Source organism: Berghia stephanieae, chromosome 1, assembly GCF_034508935.2.
Source record: "Berghia stephanieae isolate SIO BIC M18660-M18661 chromosome 1, UCSD_Bste_1.3, whole genome shotgun sequence".
Taxonomy (NCBI): Eukaryota; Metazoa; Mollusca; class Gastropoda; order Nudibranchia; family Aeolidiidae; genus Berghia; species Berghia stephanieae.
In genome coordinates this window covers 45537106-45554605 of record NC_088360.1, presented here as the reverse complement: position 1 = coordinate 45554605, position 17500 = coordinate 45537106, and the positions used below count along the sequence as shown (strand labels likewise).

Genomic DNA, 17500 nt, shown 5'->3' with positions numbered 1-17500 from the left:
TTACTAATGAGTTTATTGTTGGCATCTTGCATTCCTATAGATACACAGTGATAAGAACAAGGCCAGAAAAAAGCACTTGAAACCAATTTGGCCGTTTATCACCCCCACCCCATCCTTCTTTATTTCTTAGAAATTTGATCAGGACAACGAAATATGAAAACTTTGATACATTCCAATATCAAATGTTTATATTTTTTTCATGCAAAGAATTGCCTACATATAAGTAGGCATACCAATGAACTACGATGTTTTCAAATTATCAAATATTTCAAAATGTTTACAAACACTCCGTTCTGTACGGTCAAGCTTAAAATTGATGGAAATTCTTTCCCGTCAGGTTCGCTTGCTGGTTGACAAACACGGAGTTAGCATTGACACAAAGGACATCCATGGCAGAACACCCCTGATGCTCGCTTGTATCATAGACAATGACGATTTGGGCTACAAAATGGCCTACATCTTCCTAAGGGCTGGGGCCTACCTTAACGTGAGGGACGGAATGGGGAGAACAGCGCTCACATACGCGTGTATGAATGGGCGGCAAAACATTGTGGCGTTATTATTAAAGGTAATATATTATCTTTGTAATTATATAAGAGCTTGTCAGTGTTAAGTTCTTACTAAATTATAGCAATCAGATTATAAACGTTTAAGTTTACACACAGTTTTCCTGTGTTGGTTTCTTTCATCTGGCTGGTGGATGTTGTGAGTATTTTACCTAAATGAATAGCATCAATTGGTTTGTATTACGGATTTAAAATTGTCTGTTTCAATTCTCGTAAATAAAAATCTTAAAAAAGTAGAAAAAACATTTATATAGAGAAATGTCCACTAAACATGCCCAAAGCGCTTTACATGGGTCCCCAGCCAACAGGAACACTTAAAATGTGGGACAAGACATTACAGAAATTACAATTATTTTTCGAAGGAGACAACGCTGTTAACAATAGGGTACTCATTTTACACCTAAGTATTGTGAAAGAATGTGAGGAAAGAGCCTTTCCCAAGGACTCAACTATGCGTCGCTCAAAGCTGGACTCAAAACCTGGACCTTCGGTCAGAAGACGAGTGTCATACCACTAGACCACATAGCCGCAATTCAAAATCTAAGTTCATACCATTATAATAATAATAATAATAATAATAATAATAATAATAATAATAATAATAATAATAATAATAATAATAATAATTATTATTATTATTATTATTATGATTACCATCAGCATCATCATCATCATCATCATCATCATCATCATCATCATCATCATCATCATCATCATCATCATCATCATCATCATCATCAGCATCATCATCATCATCATCATCATCATCATCATCATCATCATCATCATCACCATTATTATTATTATTATTATTATTATTATTATTATTATTATTATTATTATTATTATTATTATTATTATTATTATTATTATTATTCATTATTAATATTATTATTATTATTATTATTATTATTATTATTATTATTATTATTATTATTATTATTATTATTATTATTATTATTATTATTATTATTATTGAAATGAATAATAAATAGATTAATAAATAAATAAATAAAGGAATAATAAATAAATAGATAACTAGATAAAACCAATAATCAAACGACTTGAGGCAGGCTCGAGTAATGGAAATGTAATGTATATATATATATATATATATATATATATATTTATATATATATATATATATATATATATATATATATATATATATATATATATATAAGGCTGCGCTCTAAAATAATCGTATTTATATTCAAAACAGATATGAATATCATAACATGTTATAATTTCCATGGTTTGTGACAAACATTCTGAAGTTTTCCAAGGTTTGAAAAAAAAACACCATCTTATTTAAGATAAAGTTAGCTGAGATTTAAATTACATGTGCTATGCCTTAACCACTAGGCCACTTCGTCCCCTATAACTTAAGAAAGTGTGTATAAAACAGTGCCAGACAAAGGGAATCAGGAGGTCTGAAGTTCGATCTCCAGTTAATATACGAAAACAGATAAAATGGACGTTTCGAAACGTCCATTTCATCTGTTTTCGTATATTGAATTGAAACGTATATTCAATTTCACATTGTTTTTGATATCCAGTCGAGGAAGACTGATATTTTTGGGATATTATTTTTCTTGTAATTTTCTTTCTTGCTTTATCTGGCACTGTTTCATACACACTTTTCAGATCGTTGTGTTACAGCCAGTGTCTACTTTCTAATCAGTTTGATATTTTCTTTACAATTGAATCTACTTTGTCTAAATGGAAATCCTTATCGAATGTTAACCTGTTATTGTGTTAATCCAACAGGAAGACGTTCTTGATCTGAATGAACCAGACAATGATGGTAACACTCCTTTACATCACGCGGCTACATGTGGCAATCCACATATTGTACAGATGTTAGCCCAGGCCTTTCATAAGGTAATAAAACACGGATAGTGTTAATTAATGACAGATGTGATTGTTACATATATAATTTACATCGAGATGAATTTATTATACCATGTAAAACTGACTTTCTTCTACTTCTTCTTTTCCTTCTTCTTCTTCTTTTTCTCTGACCAGCTGTCGATAGCGGTTAGATTATCAATTAGATTAGTGATACATCCTCATTTGAATAACTGTTACATTTTCTTATGATATTGATTTGCGTCAGAAAAAATATTCCAAGAAAACATCTATTTTTGGGACGCAGTCCGCCAGGCACTCCTAGACAGAAGAATGACGGATAACATAAACACCAATACGTACCACGCCATTAATAATCACTCTTATCACGCACGTGAATATATCGGGTCCTTATTAATCTTACTACTTCAATCCTCTTTGGTATTTCATTAACGCATAAGGTCAACAATAAGAAGTGCCATTGACTTTTCTCTCCTACCAACTTTCGAACCTCCCCCAAAATTCAACCAAAGGGTGTCATTTCTTTTTTTTTTCTTTTTCTTCTCACTGATTTTCTACCTGCCTCTTGAGTCCTTCCCCTTGCGATTGCCCCTTGATAATCTTACACAAGAAAAATGCAAAAGTGTTTGAATTGGAACTTGAAATGTGTTCTTCAAGTTACAATACATTGCCTTATCCACTTTGCCAAATCATCTAAGTTAAAACTGCTCAAATCATCTCATGGGCGAGTCGACGGCGCAGTGGCAAGGTACTCGTTTATTGGATCGGAAAATTGTGGATTCTTATTCAAGTGTACATAGAAATTTGCTCAATACTGTAAATTTGTAAATACCATGTCTTTCACGTCGCCGCATAATGGCGAATCCCATTTTTGGATTTTGACCAGAAAACCACCAACTCATACAGCTATAGATTAAGAAGATAACCTTCAATTTGTCAGATAATCTTAACCGTGAGCCTTTTATGAAATTTTGAATTTATGAATGTTTGAGTTGTTTGAATATCTGAACGTAAAGATGTTTGAAATATATTAATTTTTGCCAAATTGATCATAAAATATTTCAGAGTTGGACAGAGTAGCTACATCGAAGCCGCGCTTTGAATAGAGTGACGCCCTGTCCTTCAAACAACTTACTTTGTTCGATTAGGCGATACCTGCCTAAAACACAACTTTGAAACTAATGAAAATGTCCTACCTCCTCACTCTCACAACCTCTTTCTCCATGTCTGCTCCCCTCTCTTCTCCACCACTCCTTATTTCTCAGAGTTGTCTCTGTCTGAAAAAAAAAAAAGATTGTAATATCGCTTAACAGACGTCATGACTTACATATTAAGTGTTGTTGTTGGCTAGATATCCCCAGTAAAGCGTGTTGAGCACGTTAGTGGATATTGCGCTATGTAAAAGCTCCCGCTAATTAACTGAAATTATTTACAATTAAAATATCATTTCTATTTTATTTTCGTACCTAGTTCAACCTGAATGCAGACAAAAGGAACACTCTTGGTTACACTGCCTTACTCCTGGCATGTAAAAGTGGCCACTACGTTTCTGCTCATATCCTGATCACCGTTGCCAAAGCTTCACCGACATTGAGGTAATAATTTGATGATGGTGATGTTGAGGATGACGACGACAATGATGATGATGATGATGATGATGATGATGATGATGATGATGATGATGATGATGATGATGATGATGATGAAATGTTGATGATGATGATGATGATAGTGACACGATGACATATTTTATCTTAACTTTTCATCAATTTGCTGATGTACTTAAACAAAATCTTCCCTATTATTTTGGGGTTTTTTTTTTGTTTTTTTTTTTTTTTTGGGGGGGGGGGGGGGGGGTTTCTTTGCCCCAAAACAAACACTAAACTTTTTATAGCAATATTTAGCAAAATGAATGATTAATTTTGCATAATATTTTCCAATAGCTGATTCTGATAGACTTGGCGGAAAGAACTTTGACATAGATTGTCGTCCTATCCACGAGACGGCAAGTAATTTGTTGCAATCATTTTTATCCGGATAGACTCCTATCACTATGGAAATTTCAGCTCCGAATGACTACTTTGATATCAACAAAATTAAAAGGAGAATGCGATAACAAAAGTGTTATATGACAGTCTGAGTGTCGCTGAACACCTATTATCTCCCCAATGTCTTTCTTTTCATATAAAGATCTGAACAACTTTCACACACACTTGTTCAGATCTGTATCTTTATGTGGCACCGGTGCCAGCTCCTTAATTTCTAAATTTGATACTTTCTTTTCAGGGATGGCGAGTTTCACTTGAATGCCTCGGAATGGACGCAGAGAAGTCATCAAATTCAAGCGAGACTTGTTGACCGTTCGATTGTTGCTTCTGGTAAATGTCCATATTATTATCCTTCGTTTGAGCGTTGCCATCGTTATCTAAAACCTGACTCTAGAACCCTCTAGGACTTATAGTTTGACGTCATTTTAAAGGTTTGTGCAGCGTCTATTGAGGTGTCGTTAGTAGAGCTCAAGGAAACAAGTTATTCCATTGGTTGAACTATTGAATACAACTCACGATTTGTTTTCTTTTGTGGCCAAAGACTTGTCTTTTGACGTCATTTTTGTCTGTGTCAGGCTATAAGTTTACGATGGCTACGGTATGAGGCTTTGCGATCTCGTGGTATCACAGAATTTGTTAAAAAGTCAAGTTTGGTTAACCTTCCCAGTTATTTTGGTGAATGTCGTAAAATAGACACTTAGATAACCACGCCTCTCAGACATTCGTCATACAGTAAACAATGGTTGACATAGCATACTACACATGATTACTGTCGATGGTACGTGTCTTAGTAAAATACCAATTGTTCTACCGCGTGATCACAAGGTGTGTCACAAATTCCTTGTTTTGGTTGGTCACAAATATACTGATTAATGGGATTCAATAGTCTGATGTCACGTCCTCCTGGCAAACAACAGCTTGGTTCTAAACAAAGAAAATCGGTAGTTTTTATTCTTCATACTGGCTAGAACTTTTTCACATGTCATGTGATCAGAATGTATAATAGTCAAAACATGATCAGATTTACGTATTTCTCCTCTTGATTTTAAAATTTTTATTTATTTATTTATTTTGTTGTTGTTCTTTTCAATTGTTAATAATATATTTTTGTTTGTTAAAGGACATTTTTACAACATTCAAGATACCAACTGATGAGTACGGTGTGTTTTAACCAAAGATGACTGTAATAAGATTTAGTAGCTGAACATGAAGTATCCGCTGTTCGACAGGAAAGTTATTATGGCTTTATGAAAATATGCTCAGGAAACACGTGTGTAAACGGAAAAAGGCTCAATGCTCAGTGCAAGTTCATGTATCGTCTGTCACAAGAACATTTATAATTATGTAGGGAAATAAATAGACAGACAGACAGACAGATAGATAGATAGATAGATCGATAGATCGATATATATATATATATATATATATATATATATATATATATATATATATATATATAGATAGATAGATAGACAGATAGATAGAATAATGAAACATGAACAAAATGTTTTTTACATTGCAAAATAATAAAAAAATAATATCAAACTCTCTCTTCCGCTTTCTTCCTCTCTCTCTCTCTCTCTCTCTCTCTCTCTCTCTCTCTCTCTCTCTCTCTATCTCTCTCTCTCTCTATCTCTCTCTCTCTCTATATATATATATATATATATATATATATCTTTTCTTTTTCTCCCTTTCTCTCTTTATTTCTCTCTCTCTCTCTCTCTCTCTCTCTCTCTCTTTCTTTCTCTCTCTCTCCTTCTCTCTTTCTCTCTCTGACACTCTCGCTCACTCATTCGTGGAATATGAAAATACAACTGAGAAGGCTTACAATACCACTGACATTGTTCGAATCGTTCATATAGATGATTATCATTGTTTCACACAGATAAAAGTGAGTGTTATTATTGATTCTGTTGTGATCTAACGGGTTTCAACATTGCAGGTAAAAGACGGCAATTAGTCAATCCAAAATATGGCAAGTTATTACGATCAGAGTATTTTTGATATGGTTTATATTACTCGAGCAGTTCAGATATATGAATATAGTTTTACGAGTAGTATCGCTAACACGGCCAAAATTTTTTTAATGTGTTGTTTTGTTTTTAAATAAATTACAATGTGAAATTAAATGTAAGCTTCATTTTAATATACGAACACAGATAAAATGGACGTTTCAGGTTTCCCTTTATTAAAAAAAACAGGAAGAATAAAACACTACAGACGAATGAGAAATTTTTTGTAGTGGCGTTATATATATTATAAGTTATATAAATCTTAACAACGCCACAACCACATTATCTCATTCGTTGGAGTGTTTCATTCATCCTGTTTTTTTATAAAGGGGAAACCCGAGACGTCCATTTTATCTGTTTTCGTATATTTAATTGAAGCTCACGTTCAATTTCACATTGTTATTTATTTCTTCGAGCTTCGAGCAGCAACATTAACATTTTTCCCCCATCAAAATAACCATTACCGAAATATCATGTTCATTGTATATGCAGACCTGCCTACTAACTAGAAAATATCGTACAACTTCAAATTTTTGGGTTCTAATTGACACTTATATAAAACGATTTTTAATTCAATAAACTTTTTGAAAATGAAGTTTTGTTGCCAGAGATAGTAAATAAAGGATTTTAAAGCATCAAATTAATGTATTTAAACACAGATTGATCATTTCAGGGTAGTTATAATGTCTACTGTCCTTGTAAAGCGCTTTGAGAACATTTAGTGGATATTATGCTATACAAAGCTCAATTTTTGTATTTTGTTTTTTACTGCGTTAATACCCCTGAAAAAACTACGATTTTTTTCCAATTCCAAGCAGGCTGGTCTGATATCATAATATGTTCTATTTCTAGATATTTTTTAATTTCTAATGATCTATACTTTTTTTTGGTGATCCTGTTACTTATAATGACATAGTTAAATTGGATGAGGTGTGCTTGGTTACTTGTTCCAGTAGTATAATCTCAAGTGTATCCTCCACCACAATTCATTACTTTCTCATTTGTATCGTTTACAGAAGGAGATAAATTTAAACTTTACTTATCCAAATGTAATACATACGAATATTAGACAAAAATCTTTAATATTTTTTACCACTCTCTTGTGGAATAATATTAGATTCGTAACAAATAATGCATGTTATGTTCTCTCGATAGTTTTAAAACGTTGATCGACCGAGAGATATATGATCTAAGATTGCAATATGACTAGTGCTGTTTTCTTACTAACTGGTCTCATGATTGATTGATAAATTTTTTACTGTTGATATCAAAGGCATTTAAAGGATACTATCCTAAATTATTAAGTATCTATCCATGCGATGTGATGCTATGTTAATAAGTTTTTACTTTTAGAAACATTATGATATATATATATATATATTATATATATATATATATATATATATATATATATATACATATAGATTAATGTTGGAGTAGCCCCATACTTCGATTACACCCCATGAACAAAACAACAGTATTACAATGACGCATTCCAACCTCTGGGATTTTAAATCAATTGTTTTTAACGTGATCAAAATAGAATACAATAATATCTGACCCATTGCATCTAATATGTATCACGTCAGAATCATCTAGGGGACAGAAATTTGATATAAAGTCAAAACGATGCCTTTCGTCTTGAAGTTGAATTTTTTTAAAACACATTATTTTCAATAAAAGCATACATGTTATCCCAAATGGTATAAGTTAAGTTAAAAATTCAATTTAGAGTATCATTTTAACCCTTACCCAAAGTCCCAGGTTTGAAAGTTTTTTTTTGTTTTTTTTTTGCCAAGATGAGGGTCATTGAAATCGATCGATATTTGAAGTACCAGTTTTCCAAGAGTAGAGCAGTAAACTGGTTAATAACCATCGTAACCTAGCTTTACTCGGATTATTTTTGTTTGTTTGGGCGTATGACACTCGCTTTCGGATCGGAAGGTCCTGGGCTCAGCCTCGCTCAGCGCATGATTGAGTCTTTGGAAAAGGCCCTATATTCACATTGTCTCGCCGTACTTGGGGTAAAATGAGTACTCGGCCGTTAACAGTATTATCTGTCTGGGAAAAAAATTGTAATATCGCCTAACAGGCGTCATGTCTCGTTCTACATGTTACGTGTTGCTTTTGGTCAGGGGTCTTTTGTAAAGCGCTTTGAGCACGTTTAGTGGATATTGCGCTATATAAAAGCTCAAAGCTCAAGTGTTGTGTTTGTTATAAGTCACTGTTAAATGTGAACATGCTAAACATTTGCATTATGAATGCGTGTGTGATGTTACGGTGTATCTATGTGTTATATGGATTTTATATGCTTCTTATTGTTCTAATATGTTTTTACTATAAGCTTGTAGATTAATGGTATTGTTCGTATTGATAATATGATAGAAATAACAGCAGGTTTGTTAGTTATTGGAATTTATTGAACTCATCTTATCTAATCATGGAAATAGCTAGTTATGCTAATTATTTAAATAAAATATAGAGGATAAATTCAAATGTGACATATCATTATAGCATATGTATAATCATAACTATTTTGATAAGACAATGATATTCCGATATTGTTCTGATTAATAGACATTTAATTTATGTAAAGCGGTACTTACTAATTTTACTATTTGAAGCAGCATATCACTGACTTTATGGTATAATATAATGATCTCAATCTTTCACAATAAATCCAAACTTTAAGTTAAAATTGTTCATATAAAAATCCTCCATTATGTAAAAAATATAAAAAAAACTAATAACGCGATTTTATTAAGATTCACTCAGTTTGGTTTGCTCTTTATACCAATGAGGAATTAAACAGATATGAAGAATGGATGTGAATGAGTTCTAAGGAGGGAAGTGTGTGTCGGGGAGGGGGGGGGGGGGAGTTGAAAGTAGAATTACAATAGAATTTAAACACTAATACTTTTTCAGATTAAGCTATGTTTATTTCAGATGAAGTATTGTATGTTTAAATGTTTGAAAACGAATTTATGAATGTAAAGCGATTAAGAAATATAAATAGAGGGCAAAAGTTTGCTTCAAGAACCATTGAATTAAGATTGCCTTTTGATTTGTTAATAAGCATTGGACCTGGGAGCTCTCGGGTTTCTGATTTTCCAGTTTTCTGTAGAAATGCCAGATTTTATATATAGGAATAAAAATCATTTAAGCCAAGACGAAAGAAAAATATAATACACTTTTTGGAGGGCGTAATATTGCCGTTCTCCACCCATAATTATTACTTTTGGCCAGAAAACGCATCCTTCAGATATCTATCGATTTAAAATGACTCTCATCTAAGTGAAAACTCATATAACATGGACTTCGCGAAGTACCAGGTTTCAGAGTTTTTGCCAAGGTGAGGGTTATTTAAATTGATAGATATTTGAAAGAAGAGTTTTCTGGTCAAATGTTTAAATACGTGTTTTTTCGGGGCTACAAGGTATCGATTTTTATCAGAAGAGGAGAAAAAGAATTTGCTCTCATCAGGAAGTGAAAGTGAAAGTAGATTATGATATAGTATATGATGTGTGTATATGTATGAGAGAGGTAGAGGAGAGAGAGAGAGAGAGAGAGAGAGAGAGAGAGAGAGAGAGAGAGAGAGAGAGAGAGAGAGAGGGGGTAGAAAAACAGAACCAGAGGAGGTAAGATAGAAGTTACAAGTAAAGCCCGAGTTAAAGATCAGTTCTTTGTTTCTTCCTCCAGCCCCAGTTGGAACGCCAAGACCACAAGGGTGCCTTTCCTTCGAGAGGGAGGGCACAATGTACCAGCGGCCTTGGGTACCCATCTGTCGTCTGTATAGGGTACCCACAATGGATAGCTCTATGCTGGATTCTCCTTCCGTTAGACTTCCCGAGATTGTCCTTTCCAACAGAGCAAGCTCTAGAAGTGAGATTTACCTTGATGGAATTGAGGTTTGTGTGATGGTCTTTAATGTACTTGAACGCGTTCACACGAAGAGGTGCAGGATTATTTCATTCATTACCATAGTATAGCATGATTCAGGATTAATTTTGCGGCTACGCAATTTTTTTTTTTATTTTTTTTTTTTCAAAAAACATTTTTATTATGTCAAGCGCAAAAGAGCACGATTAACGTGGATGTTTAGGCGCTATATAAATTCATTATTTATTATTTATTTATTATTATTATTATTTATTACGTGGTCTTGTGGTATGACACTCGACATTGGATCGGAAAGTCCCAGGTACGAGTCCCGCTCAGAGCGGTGCATAGTTGAGTCATTGAAAACGGCATTTTTTACTCATATTCTCTCACTGTTCTTCTAGATGTAAAATGATTACTTTGTCCTTAACAGCCTTGTGTATGTCGGAAAAAATTGTAATATTGCTAAACAAGAGTCTTATTTCGTTCTAATTATTAAGTGCTGTTATTGGCTATAGGGCGTGGACTTGCTAAACTAAAGGTCAGATACTGACCAAAAAATTACGTCACAAAAGAAGATGATGATCACCAAACGAAAGTGAAAAGTGGGTTGTTGTCAGAAGTGATCAAGGAGACCTATTATTCTATAGATAGTATGCGCTTGGCTAAGAAGCTCATAACATTGCCATCCGGAAGTATAACGGACCAACACACAAAACTGTGAGTATCCATGAACGTTTATAGCCAGGTTAACACAGTTCAGTGAGCATTACTCATAAACGCGGATGGCAAAAAACAATAACAAAGACCTGAGTGACGTCATCTTCGAACTATCTATTGGTTGAAATATTGATTGCAACTCACAATTACGTTTTACTTCGTGATCTTCGTCTTCTTTTATGACGAATATTTTTGGTTGGTATCAGGCCATGAGTTTACAAAGGCTACGGCTAGGATCCCTTTGTAAAGCTCTTTAAGCACGTTTAATGGATATTGTTGTATTATAAATGCTCACGTTTGACGCACACGTTTACTTGACGACTTTCCTTTGTCATTGGTTTATTTGATTATCAACTAAAATCGCTTGTCTAAAGTAGGAAAAAAAAAACAAAAACAAAAAAAAACAAACAAAAAAACATACATACACAAAAACAAAACAAAAAAAAAACAACACACACACACAAAAAGAAACATTGAAAAAAAAGTGATAATTATAGTCATCTATGTTCACGTATTAGCAGATCTGATTACCGAATGCCATTATAGGCTTGGTTTAACATTGTTGTTCTGGACACTATTTTGCGTTGGATGAGAGTATTTCCATGACAACAATGAGACCAGAACAATTTGTCTTTTCAGACCTGAGGGGGGATTGTTAGTACAAAAAAGGACGCCTAACAGGCAATTGTACTGTATAAGATAGAAATATGGTTCCATATGGCCTGCTTGGGGAATAAATGAAACATTATAATTCGCGTGGGTATGGTAATTCCTTGGAAAACGCTTTATTAATGCTTATATATATATAATATATATATATTTATATATATATATATATATATATATATATATTATATATATATATATATGTGTGTGTGTGTATGTGTGTGTGTGTGTGTACATTAATATCATTCAATTTAGATTATATTATTTACTTTTTTTGATTATTAAGGCCAGACAGATCCTTTTGAATGAGATAGAGGAGACGGAGAGCAAATCACGACCCATCTCTACAAAGACAACTGCATCCAAATGGACACATCCACCCACAGCCAAACTTAGAGCCCTTGCCAAACGGCCTACCACAGCATCTGTGCCTGATATGGTCAGTTAATAATATATTTTTTCATGCATAAGAGCAAAGTAGTGGGGGGGGGGGGGGGGGGGAACGAGGTGGTCGAGTCACCAAGGCTATGAAATGAACTGTGACGGAAGGTAACGGATTCGAGCCCCGCTTCAGACAGTTCGTTTTGTTGTTTGTTTTAATTTGAAAAGATTATTAACCTTCAAGTTGCTCACTTTTGACAGTATGAATGATTCCTGTTGACATCATACTTTTGTTTGATGGGTTAACTATCTTGTTTTAGGGAATACCTAGGCGACGGCTTCTGAGGACATACCCTGTCTGTTTTAAATTATATGATTATTATGTTCACTCACATATCATATCGTATATTGTCATCATAATATAAAACACAACTTCACAAGAGATTGAAAAGAGTTGTAAAAAACCCACAACAAACCAATAATGTATATAAATTGCCAATACAGGAGGGAAGTATTGAAAACTCACACTAAGTATAAGTTCAATTCATTCAATCGTCATAGTCAAATTCCAAAAAGGGATATTCTTTATCAACTGCTTTTTTAAACAAGTTGATACGAACAGAAAATTTTGTTTCAAAACAGCTTATTCCAGAATGATACTGTACGGAATATGAAGCAATTTTTTACTTTAAAGTGTTTTTAATTAAGTTTTTTTTTTTGGTTGAAATGCATAGGCTTAGCAAAGCGACAGAGTGAAGTGGACATGTTACAGCTTACTTTGAAGGGTTTGAGCTTCTTAATTTTAAATTATCTATTTATTTATCTATCTACGTATTTATTCATTTTCTAATTATCTTACCTTTTTTCTTCTTTATGCGTCAATATTGCAAAGATATGACAAAATTAATGATGTGATGCATCAACATTCTAAAACATTCTATTTGATAACACTATTCATAGGTGACGTTGTTCAAGATGTACTGTGAACAATATCAACCAGACTGGACGTCATGGTACAGACAAAGACGGAAGACCATGGCGGCAAACAACTTGAACTTGTCTAATAATAGCAACCAATCGCATTCAGACGGTGTTTCGGCATCTCAAGAAGTGACAGCGTAGTTAACATTAACACGTTTTCCCCTTTAAAATAGTGGCATTGTAGTGATCTTAATAAATATAATGAAAAAAAAAAACCCATTATGTAATGACGTATTCGAGGGTGTATACCTCATCGCCTTCTTGTACCTTTTAAATGTTGATTCTAAAATTGTATGTTTGATTTGCACTTTTTGCAAAACAGCAGCATGCAGTGATGTTGAAAGAAAATTTGTGAATGCTGCTGTCTTTGCATAAGGATGTCACGCATTTTATTATTTTTTATAGAAGCTCGTGATTATTTTCATAACCTGTCATAAAATCACTGGACAAAGATATTTTTATGTGGTAGTTTTTGAAAAATGTATTTTGATGATTGGAGTTTTAGCTATAATAAAGTCATTGTTGTCTTGGGTGTGATAGGAGAAAGTAATGTTTAATAATTTATAACCCATTTCCAGTGAACACGAGAACACAATCGGAGGCTAGATAACAGACGGTACTAACTGTCAGTCAAAAGTTGTCCTCTTTATCTTATGCTCTTTGTATTTGTGACAAATACAATCCACTTGAGAACTGACGCTGATTTTACTACTGGTGTTGACAACGCTCATCTTGTCCAAATGCTTCAAAAATGCGAAATAAAAAGTTTCATGTCTTTGACATTTGTAGTGCCATTTGATGGATTGACATTTGAAGAAAAAGTTTGCGGCCAATAGAATAAAAACGTGATATGTCAGACCATGGCAGTAAATATTTTCTTGGTCTAAGTTTTATATAAAAAAGAACCTTATTTAAATTTTGCAATGACTTGTCATATTAAAATCAATAAATTATCAATAAGAGCTAAATTTGTTGATATACATTGAACATTTTCAAAAGCTCTATCCTTTAATTTTCTATTTAATATTTCATGCGAACGGCGTTTGATATCAGTAGATGCAAAACGTTTTTGTTCAGTTTAATGGACCGAAACTTAACAAAGGAAGCTCTCATGACTTTTGCACAAACAGAAAACGTGTAAAGATGGTATAACGCTTATGGAGGAATCAATAATACAGACATTTTGAAAAAGTAAACCAGATTCTCTATGCCAACGTTTTCCATCTGATATTTTTAATATTGTTTATGCCCATGTTTTATTTATGACGTTTTAATAAATAGTCTTTCTTCCCCACCTTTCTCCCTCATCTCCCTCTTTCTTTATCTTATTCTCTCCTCCTCCTCCTCCTCCTCCTCCTCCTCCTCCTTACCCTCCCTCTTAATCGATCGACTGCTCCTTCTACAAGCTCTATTTCTTATTCTCTGTTTAAGTCAGATTATATAAATATCAGCATTAATTATACCTCCTTATCCCTACCCTCAAACCAAATTCAACCATCATCATTACTACCACGATGATAATGCATTTTGCCATATTAGTTTATCTAAATATTTATATATGTCTCATAACATGTATATTTTATTATATGTTTTTGTTGTATATTTATTTATCTCGGATGCACATCATGATCGTCCCTGCAACCACGTTTTTAAAAATTTGATTCCATGTTCAGACATAATTTCAACCAACTAAACTAAGTGTTGCGGAAACTTTAAATGAAGATGTATTGTTTGTTTTAAATCCACATATTAATTTATCATAAATGTGTTGAAATTGAGATGAGTCTAACGAGTTGAAGTGGGTCGTTCCATTCCATTATCACCTAAGTTTGCTCATTGCTTTAAGGATTGTAATACTTTATTAAACTTTTGAACCATGCTTGAAAACAAGCGAGCGAGCGAGCGAGCAGAGAGAGAGAGAGAGAGAGAGAGAGAGAGAGGGAGAGAGAGAGAGGGAGAGGGAGAGAGAGAGAGAGAGAGAGAGAGAGAGAGAGAGAGAGAGAGAGAGAGAATCATGAAACAAAAAAGTTTTTTAAAAAACAAATTGATAAAGCTGATCGTTTAGAGACAATTGATGACTAAAAATGACAAATTCATTCAGATTGTTGATAAAGTAGAAACTAGAAACATTCACATAATATCTTATTTTGGTTAAAATGGATCTTAAACTCAACCTTAATATTCATTAAAGAATTAAATTAAGCTTCAAGACCTAGATAAATTTTCATTATGACTATAACAAAATAAAAAACAAAAACAAACAACAAACAACAAATCTTAGACATTACTTGACATTTAATTATAAAATATAAGAAAAGATAATAAGCAATTTGAATCAATTTATTTCCACCACTCCTTTTTAATTAATAATATTATTTTTAATCAATTAAAATCCAATCAGTAGACACTCGTACACGTAATATACGGTCTACGGTGCTGAGAAGAAAATTATGATGTAAGAGTTACGGGCTTTTAATTTTTGTAAAACATGCCATCAAATAAAGTATTTGTATTCGTCAGTTTCATCGAGTTGACCTTATCCATTTTAAGTCCAGATGAAGTAAAGATAATCAAGGTGAGTCCCATGCCTGAACTCTCTGAACCCCCGCCCCCAAGGAATTTATAAGTTTGGCCAGAAAAGTCGTCCTCCAATGAAATCGTAGGTTTGAGAGTTTTTACACAGATGAGGGTCATTTTAATCGATCAATATATTATGAAGGACGAGTTAAGTTTTCTGGCCGAAATGTTAAATACGTGTTTTGTCAGAGTAAATCAGAATAGGTGTTGGGACTGCCTTTTTTCTGTGGCAGTCTCATGATAATATAATATGATGTAGTAGAGTGACTGATCACTTTCTACGCTGCCTTTACTTTCGCAGTAGTTCTAAAGAGATCCAACTACCTATTTACAGCTGGATGAGCAAATTCGGTGGTATAAAGTGGTTCCCGAATCGGAGGCTAGTCTATTCCATTCATGTCATGAAGCCTGTGAGCTAACAAAGACGCCAGGAATGCCGAGAAAATACTAATACCGCCTAAACTTACTCCCTGAATCTGATGATCATACTCCTTTGGTTAGGGGAAAACTCGTTTTGTTTTGTACTTTGGAGTATTATCCTTTGTTAAAAAAACAAACAAAACAAAAAAAATACCCAACAACCCCCCCCCCCCAAAAAAAAAAAACCAAACCCCAACACCCCCCCCCCCAAAAAAAAAAAAACAACAAAAAAACAGAACAAAGAAAGTAACAATTCAAATTCAAGAATTTTTTTTCTGGCGCACAGCTTGTTTTTATTAAAAATAGATTTTGATCCAAATGATATTCTGACCATTTTGATAATACTTGATGCCATATTGTGAAATTCGAGAAAAAAATCTTTGTAAAAATATGTTATAATTTGATTAGCAATGTTATAGTCAATGTTATTGGAGAGGTATAATTGTAAGCTTCTTGAACACAACCATTTGAAATTTCGGACTCTCTCCCAATACGCCCTCCAAAGGTCTCACAGCGGCATTGGACACTTGTTCGAAATTTCAAACACAGGAGTTAATACAAATTCTATTCACCGTCTCAAATTGGGATTATATCAGGATGAAGTTGGTGGCAAAAAAAAGTGAACATTAAGTTTATTATGATTAAATGTATGAAATCATTGGCTTTGTACACTTTATGAAACAATACCTATCGTTCTTACCAAACAAATGAGCTTTTCCCAAGTTTTATATTTTTGATTACGGATGATGTTTTCAATTTCAATATCACTCCAACATAATAACGTATTGAGACGGCGGGTCACAATTTGGTTCAATGGCATATTATTATAGAAACATAACTATTTTCAATACATTAATTATTCATATAAATAAAATCAATTGGTGAAAGTAAAAAACAATTAAAGAAAATATTTCGGAGATAATTGAGAAAGTGTTAACCCCCCCCTACACACACACACACACACACACACACACACACACATCTCTTTTATAAATGTACAACAGGAGTGATTTTTTTAAAGCTACTGGCAAGGAGTTAAAGGAAAGTTAAAGTTATGCCTTTTGTCAGCCAACAGTACGAGCCCGACAATGTGTATTTAAGAATCAGTGATGTCACATAAATTTCAAAATGTGAATAGTTTATACAATTCCAAAAGCAACGAAGAATTGGGTGCTGTTGAGAAATGAATGAAACGGTGAAAATACCCGTTAATATTTAGAAAACAAGGCTTAAAATGATCTCTCGCCATTTACCTATCTCTCCTCTCTCTCTCTCTCTCTCTCTCTCTCTCTCTCTCTCTCTCTCCCTCTCCCTCTCTCTCTCCCTCTCTCAATCTCTCTCTTTCTCTCTCTCTCTCACTCTCTCTCTCTCACTCTCT

The 17500-nt window shown here is 33.4% G+C and overlaps 1 protein-coding gene across 8 annotated transcripts in view; it reads left to right on the top strand.

Moving 5' to 3' along the window:
• LOC144975932 (uncharacterized) overlaps positions 1–15644 on the top strand; it is a 24215-nt gene extending 8571 nt beyond the window's left edge. For 3 of the 8 annotated variants that reach the window (XM_078920175.1, XM_078920168.1, XM_078920183.1), the window contains exons 3-9: positions 338–568; positions 2337–2450; positions 3909–4033; positions 4725–4816; positions 10198–10406; positions 12050–12202; positions 13105–15644. In XM_078920175.1, coding sequence (XP_078776301.1) covers positions 338–568; positions 2337–2450; positions 3909–4033; positions 4725–4816; positions 10198–10406; positions 12050–12202; positions 13105–13266 — 1086 coding nt within the window. In that variant the 3' untranslated portion in view covers positions 13267–15644. Of the gene's footprint in view, positions 1–337; positions 569–2336; positions 2451–3908; positions 4034–4724; positions 4817–6428; positions 6462–10197; positions 10407–12049; positions 12203–13104 lie in introns of all 8 variants that reach the window. The other 5 variants (XM_078920141.1, XM_078920133.1, XM_078920159.1 and 2 more) reach the window with 3 other exon arrangements.
• The last annotated feature ends 1856 nt before the right edge of the window (positions 15645–17500 follow it).